The sequence below is a fragment of the Caretta caretta genome, chromosome 13, assembly GCF_965140235.1.
Source record: "Caretta caretta isolate rCarCar2 chromosome 13, rCarCar1.hap1, whole genome shotgun sequence".
Classification (NCBI taxonomy): domain Eukaryota; kingdom Metazoa; phylum Chordata; order Testudines; family Cheloniidae; genus Caretta; species Caretta caretta.
In genome coordinates, this window is record NC_134218.1 from 17,114,426 (window position 1) to 17,122,562 (window position 8,137).

Sequence of the window (8,137 nt, forward strand, 5' to 3'; positions counted from 1 at the left end):
GACTCGATGATCACAGTGGTCCCTTCTGGCCTCAGAGTCTATGAACTGTTTGCTTTTCAATTTGAAACTAATCTGTGCCCAAATATGATTTTTCAGGTAAGTGTCCCTTTAAGCTAAAGAATTTCCTAATATAGATCTTGCTGTGGGCAATGTAATGTGCCATGAATCAAGTACTGTGAACTAAAAAGCAACTGCAATAAGTCTTATGCTTGGGGAGGAGAGAATCTGATTTCCTTTCCACTTAGAAACAACTTTGAATTCAGGATCCTTTTGGCACAACACCCAGAAGGTTGCAACATTCTTATTTCTGTGAAAGCCCTAACGTTTGGCAAGCACAGGAGGGCTTTGTTTTCTCCAGCACAGTAATCTGATGGGGAGAGCTTTGAGAATTTGTACGAAAACACAGTTAACCTACCAGAAAATGAAGCAGGCAGAAGTCCAGAGAAAGATGAGAACTACTTGCTCAGTATGTATGACACTACTACACTCCTAGTTTAGTATTATAGCTAAGCATCGTTTCCTTTGTGGTGTATTTTTAGACTGACAGCGTGAGTGCCACTAGTGACTGAAGTAAAAATATCACCACAGCACACAAATTACGGTAAGCAGGTACAGAGACAGCTGAAAAGCTGCTGCCTGAGGTTACTTACACCAGTAAAAGACTCTATTTCAGTGATAGGGACCTCTAGACAATATAATATCTACTTGAGTCCTGATTCTCTTCTCATTTACAGATTTGTAAATCAGGAGTAACTGCACAGAAATCAATAGTTATACCAATGTACAACCACTGAGAGAGCAGAATCAGGCTCGTGAACTTTTCAGACTTACTAAGAAGTGGCTAAGAGCTTGATGTGAATTAAGGGTGGCATTCTCTTGCCTCAAGTCATAGAAAGAGCCCATGTATACAATAGGGACAGTTCAGTATCAAGTAATTCAGGCAAGTTTTCAGGCTACTAGTTAAATTTATATTCTCAGGGTAGGTTAAATCACATGTATCACACATAAAGTTCTTCTGCAATTAAAATAAACTGACCTCCTAAATAGAGATGATAAGATTCGTGGTAGCAGGTGCCACCATTGTATCTTACCCCAGGCTAATGAGGATGCATGAGTGAGAGGAAGTTGGTAAAGTATTCCCCTCCTCCTAGATGCATCCCAGTTTTGCATAGAATTACACCTCACTCAGGTCTACCTTTGAAGTCAATGGGACTTAAGCACATCCTTAAGTGCTCTCCTGAATCAGGGTCTCAAAATCTAGAGGCAGTACGATAAAGCACTCTGTAAGGAAATATGGCATACTAGCAACATCCTGCCATTTCACCTTACTGGCCAGTTTATCTTTTTAATCTTGGCTTGTTCACTGAGCCTTGAGATTTCCTCCCCTCTTCCGATTTTAACTTCTGAAAGGCAGAGTAGCAATCTTCGTGTTTCCAATCGGCTGACTCTGATAAGTCAGCTAGGAATAATAAAAAAGGAAAACGGAACCATCACCCAGCACTAGTGTTAAAATTACAGAATCCCAGGGCCACATTTCAGAAGCACTCATTCTCCAGCAGTTCCGTTTGAGCTCTGAGGGCAGGGCTCAGCACTTCTGAAAATCTGACCTTAAGATTCTACAATGTTAGCACTGGCACTGGGTAATGATTCCTTTTTCTTTTTGATTACTGGCTGATTTATCACACTCATCAGCTGATGAAGAACGATGGGAGCTGCTGGGTGCTGAGCACTTCTGAAAATCAAGTCATTTCATTTAGATGCCTAAATGGAAACAGGGGTCTTTTGAAAATCTGGCCCTTAGATGTTAGAAATGACAAAGCACTATTAGAGAGACAAGGTGGGTGAGCTAATATTTTTAATTGGACCAACTTCTGTTGGTGAAAGAGACAAGTTTTGAGCTACACAGAGCTCCTCTTCAGGATGAGCTCACCCATCTGGTATCGCTAATATCCTGGGTCCAACACAGCTACAACACTGCAAAGCACTATTAGGTCATTCTGTCCATCCCCCAACTGGCGTAGGATTGTTCCCTGAAGTAACACATTTTGCTTTGTCCAGTCTAGTTTTCAAATCATTCCAAAGATGGGGCTTCCACTTCCTCCTACAGGAAACTATTCCAAAGTAATGGATCTCACTATCAGAAAGATTCTCATGATATTTAGCACTCCAGTTTCCTTTTATTAGTTTAATGCTAGTTATACCCTCTTTACCATGTGAGATATTTCATCTCCCAACTTAGTGCTTGCACCTTTCAGATATTTAGAGTGTTATCATGGTTCCCCACTAAACACATCAAGCAAGTGCCCCAGTCCTGCAAAGTGGTCCATGTAAACGTGCTCTCATGGAGTCCAATTGATTTCAGTAGGATTCCACACAGCCATAAGGGTCTGCCCACATGTATCACTTTGCAGAGTCACAACACATATTTAGCTCTTTAACGCTTTCATAAATTAGTCCCTCAGTCCCTAGAATTCCTGTTGCTCTTCTCTGAACTATGTCCAGTGTGCCTACATCTTTCTAGTAACAGTCAGAAGTGAACACAGTATTTCAGGCATTGTCACAGAAGCTAAAGAGGGCACCAGAGTCTGTAAATCCTATCTTTATCTAAAAATATTATAACATAAATCAAGTTTTCTTCAAAAATATTAAAAGTGTGGTCACAGAAATACTCACCTAATGAAACAACAGCCACACTCTCTGGCAAGAAATGTAGTCTGTATTTTATCAGTAAATGCACCAATATGATGCAGATAGCTGTGGGGAAGAAATAAAACAGTATTAAAATATGTATCTGGTAGGACAGAAAAAGACATTCTTCTAAACAATGTTCCATGAATACAAACTGTGAAATTTTTCTAGTAATTTAAAATAAATCTGAAATAATCAGATTATAGACTGTTGTTCAAATATTTCAATGATTCCTAGAAATGGGTTAAAATAATTAAAAGATGAATTAGTCTGAGGGGAAGGGGAATGTACACACACACAAATTAACAGGGGATGGACCAATTTATGGACCTGTCAATCCCAAGAGTGTGTCTTTAAACTCTGTTTGATATTTGATAAAGCTAATTGTGATAAAGCAGAAAAGTAATGACTAAGGCTATCTTCATTCCCTTACCTCACTGCGCCAAATAATCATTTGGGGGTCTTTTGCTAATTCGCTTTCCAGCCTCCACAAGGCTCCTGCAGCTAGACTGCAACAAAACCTCTTTCTGACTCAAGAACAAAAAAGCTTCTCTGAACTGCTCTTACTAATGGTAAGCTTTAGAAGCTTCCCCTACTACCATGGAAAAGTCTTTGTTCAAGGAGTCAATCTGATGTGCTGATGTGCTTCTGACCAAAAGCTGATTGTGGCTTTCAATCAGTTTATTTTATGGTTTATTTTATATATACTATTCCTTTGGAATATGGCCTCACTGAAAATAATGATTTTCAAGTACAAACAGCATGAGTGAACTTGTCACTTTTTGTCCTTTGTCCCACTGAAAAGGACTTTCCCTATTGACTGTTCAGAAATGGAAGTCATGCCACTGTGTTCAGAATTCTGCACATTGTTATACTCGTATTGCTAGGCATCTCACATACAGCATGCTTTGCATTTAGTAAATTTACAAGTGACAGGCCCCGTGGACTAGAGAACTGCGCAAAAACTCCTGATATATACGGTAATACTAGCGGTACTGCTGACAAGTGTTGGCCCTGGGCAAATCACTTACCTTCTGCCTCTCGGTTTTCATATCTATAAAATGGGGATAATATCCACCTTATGAGGGAATCGTAGCACATACGTATAAATCGTTCATATAGCACTTTGTAAATGTAAAGCTCTTACTACTGCCTTATTAATAATACAATTTCTGTTTAGCAGATCCAAATGCCAGCACCTTCCTACTTCTATTCTATCTCTTTGAACAATAAAGAAATCCTGTGGTGCAACTGTAGACTCCTACCAGTACAGATATTACAATGAGTGGCAGGTTGGTTGCCCATCTAATTCCATAGCTATTTGGTACCTATTCTCTTGGCAACTGTCTGTCCAGTTGATAATTGACACTATTTAATCCGCTCTGGCCACACCCTCTTCTATGGGTATGACAAGAAGCAGTCAAGAGATTGACAAGAAAATGCTTCAACTGTTTTTGTGGAAGGTTTGAGCATCACACAAGGAAGGCAAAGCAGATTAAGGGCCCATAACACAGGTCAGGGGAGCTTGCAGGCCAAGTTTATCTACTAGGAAGCTGTATAAAGTGGAGAGAAGTGTTACAAAGATAGGCCCTTTTGGCCAAACAAGGTACTGAAGTTAAACTGGGGTCTGTCTTAATAGATAAGCAGGCTGCAGAAAACTGGGGCCAGAAACTAAGCAGTGTCACTTCTGGGCCTGCCAAATTTTGGGCTTAGATGGGGACCTACCCAGACCTAGAGTAAGTAAAGCAGCTACTTGGGCTACTCTAATGTAGGGCAGCTTCCCATAGCTACCTAGGGCCACTTTACAGTCCAAAAGAGTCAAAGCCCAGAGCACTCTGGCCACACCCTCCTTCATCCCCACCACTTTCTATGTCAGATGCTATGAATGGGGCAGCACAGAGCTCTTGTACTGGCTATCCACTGCTCTGGAAACACTCCTTTGCTGGGGGGAGAAGGGGGAGGAAAGGGAAATGCAGCTGCTTCCAAGATCCATTATGCTGCTGGAGTGGTGTAACGGGGCTGGAATGTAGCCAAGAATTGTGGCCCTACTCTTTAGCCCTAGGAAAAGATGCAGAAACTTTACCATGAATAAACCTTTTAAATTCCATTTGACACACACAAACATTCAGAATTTTTCTTTTAAACTTCATGTTTTTTCTGATCTATTGCATTTTGTTTTGATTTGTCTTTAATACCTACTCAAATATCACTTTGGTATTGGTCACAGGGAGAGCATCAGAGGGAGATGTGCATATATCTAAAGGACTGGGTTTTCTTTTTGTTGCATTTAATAAAAAATACTTCAAAGAGGGTGACACAGGTAGGATTTTATCCAAGTGGACTTATAAAATATGCGGTTATGACAAACATACACATGCTTTCCTACTTAGTTTGCCAGATTGTGACACAAGCCACATATCAACACTGCAAACAGTGACCATCTAGAAGATATTGAAGAACCAAGCAAGTAATATTACATACTTCTTCAGAAAGGATCTCTTATTGCGGTTTGTTTATAGGTCCCCACTTTGCTTGTATTTCATATAGCAAGAGGTAGGACAAAACCCTTAAACATGCTACTGAAACTGTGCTGTTACAGCTTTGACTACCGTATAGTTTACACTAGATAGATATCAATTAACACTGTTTATCAAAAAGTTTTATAATGTAAACAGACAAACTTACTGATGGCTCAGATTTTCAGAAAAGTTGGATGTGCAACTGGTTGTGCAAAATATCTGTGCAATTATCACAAATTAGTGTTCAAGTTGGGTAAGTGTACATGCCTATGGATAACTGTGGCAATTTGCACTACAGTTACCTGATTTATGTATAATTATGGTAACTGTGCATGAAATTCTATACAGGTTCTTACACCGCACTCTTCACCATAGTTGAGCGCCTTCCCGCAGTGCTTTAAGCGACGTGACTAATGTCTCTCGTGTTCTCTCATCCTTTCCTCAAGGAAAAAACTGTGCATTTGTTATGGTAGGACACACACACTGCTGTGTGTTTATACTAAAGACAAGGTCAAAGAAACATGCCTTGCACTTGGTGCAGAAGGTGATGAGGTCTGTGAGGGTCCTTAGTTCCTTTAGGAGTTTATTATACAGTCACTCAGTTCCACAAGCTCACCTTTTTGAACGTATAATTGCATATCCAACTTTTCTAAAAATCTGGGTCTATATGACAAACTTTCATGGTTCATGGCTTCATGGTTTGCAGGAGAAATACAGCACCATACTAAAAAAGTTTTATATCCCCAGGGCTCATCTTACAAATGTTTCAGACATAACACAAACTCAACAGCGAACAATAAGAGATTTTTCAGTTCAGCATTCACCTAATACAAGGAGACTAAAGAATATAGTCATGCCACTAGATTGCTCCTCTTGCTGAGCTTGGACTCCAGTCTGTACTGGAAGGATAGGTTTGGCAGGTGTAGGAGCCACCAGTTTAGTAGTAACGGACAGCGTGGTGTGAAGGGTGACATTGAGGACTTCATGGGTAGCATTTGAGAACCTGTCAGGGCAATACAGAACATGATTAGACTTAGCAAAAGCTCGACATTGTGGGGGAGGTCAGTCAAGGGAAAGCACAAAACTACTGAAAGATTAAAAACATCACCAACAAGTTACCTTGGAAACAAAATTAATGATAATAACGTGCAGCTGTCTTAAAGAAGTGGTCCCTAATAATGGGCGCATGTGCAAGTATTAGAATTTCAGGCTCATGGAATAATTTATTGTTGAATTCTTTCACTCACTGTGTGCAAAGAATACTTTGCATTGGAGCTGGGATTTAGCACACAGATGAATGGAAGGTGTGCAGTGTTGACAGGGACATATTTTGTTTAGTTTGTCCAGTGGTACAAATCTACTGTAATACAAATAAGACATCTCCATGGAGGTGCCATGGCTTTGCATTTGCACGCTACTGTACCAGGCAAAGTGGCAATATTTTGATGGAACCTCCCCCTATACTTTAAATACTGCATCAGGACATTTGATGACCATTCTTTGCCTTGTTACCATGTTAAAATTGGGATGCTCCTTAAATGCCCACAATCCACACCAGTACTGGTATCTTACGATTCCCTTAATGGCACTTAAGCCTTCCCGCCTTTAAAGATAAACCCCTCTGCTACACCCCAATGCACCAGTTCTGCCTGACCATCATTTGACCATGCATGTCCTATCCACGGGGCTTGCACCGGGCCAAATCTCAACTGTAAGACAAACACACACCTACCGGGGCGGTCTGGTTCACTCACAACCCACGGGAAGGGAAGGGGCAGGCCCCAGCCCGTTCAGATGAGCCTCGCAGAGTTGCCCCTGGGTTAATTTGTGCATCAGTGCATGTGTGCTGGGCAGGGGCCCGTTGGGCCTGTACAAACGTGGCAGCGGGACCAGACAGCCCCGTTCCACGGGGGGCCCGCAGCGGCTGCGCTGGGCAGACCCATTTCACGGGGAGAGGGCCTTGCGATTCCTGCACCGGGTGGCACCGTTTCACAAGGGGCCCAGCCGGGCCCATGGGGGGCGGGGCGGCACAGCCAGCTATGCACTCACTGGATAAGCCAGGGCATGAAGCTGGGGGGAGGGGTGGCTACCCCTGTCCTTGCCCCTCCCTCACAGCGAGAGCCCCCGGCCTGAAATGAGGGGCTCGGCCTCCCGCCCCCTCTAGAGGGTGGCCCCGCTGGGGAGAGGACCAGGTCCCCCACCCCCGCCCTGCAAACTCTCCCTTCGTCCCGCAGCGCCCTAAAGAGAATCAACTCACTCCACTTCCGCCATCGTGCCGCTCGCCCCGCCCCGGCCCGCGCCGCCCCGCGCCGCCCCGCCCCTTCCTCCGGAGGCCTCCACAGCGCTCAGGGCCGGGAGCGGCTGCGCAGGCCGCCTCCTGCTTCCGGGTTCTGCCGGCGGCGGCGCTCTAGGCAACCCTGTGGTGAGAGAGAGGGCGGGGCGAGGGGACATGCGTAGGCGATGAGGTGAGCTTTAACGGAGGCGGAAAAGGTACAGGAACAGCTCACGTCACCCGGGGGTGGTGTCACGTGACGAGTGGGAACTGGCCGTCCCAGCGCGGTGTGTCCTCACGCGGTTGCCATGGCATCGCGCTGTGTCATCGCATCGCTAGTGTCACACCCTCCCCCCCCGCCCGGGAATCCCGAGCTTTCACAACAGCCCCTGCGGTGACTGTTATTGCCGCCCAGTGCGTGGCGCGTGAGTGCAGCCGCGCCGCGGTTTCGAGCCATGCTCCACAGCCGCCGAGGGGGGAGGGGGACGGACCTGACTGTTGCCGGCACTCAGTGCCAGAGGCGAACAGCAGCAGGGGTTTGTTACTGGGTGTGCGTTACTTAGTAATTACAACGGGGTGGAGAAGCAGAAAAGTTTATTTGCCGCTGCAAACAAGGTACAGGGAGAATAGAATTTTAAATTTTGCACACTAGGGCAGG

At 44.2% G+C, this 8,137-nt stretch overlaps 1 protein-coding gene across 2 annotated transcripts in view; it reads right to left on the minus strand.

Annotated features, from left to right (window-relative positions):
- The window catches only part of SLC9A8 (solute carrier family 9 member A8), a 44,248-nt gene extending 36,569 nt beyond the window's left edge, over positions 1-7,679 (minus strand). The window contains exons 1-3 of one of the 2 annotated variants that reach the window (XM_048819803.2): positions 7,465-7,679; positions 6,032-6,210; positions 2,674-2,754 (exon numbers count right to left, since the gene is read on the minus strand). In XM_048819803.2, coding sequence (XP_048675760.2) covers positions 2,674-2,754; positions 6,032-6,210; positions 7,465-7,658 — 454 coding nt within the window. In that variant the 5' untranslated portion in view covers positions 7,659-7,679. Of the gene's footprint in view, positions 1-2,673; positions 2,755-6,031; positions 6,211-6,935; positions 7,340-7,464 lie in introns of those variants that run through there. The other variant, XM_048819804.2, reaches the window with a different exon arrangement.
- Positions 7,680-8,137: the final 458 nt, after the last annotated feature.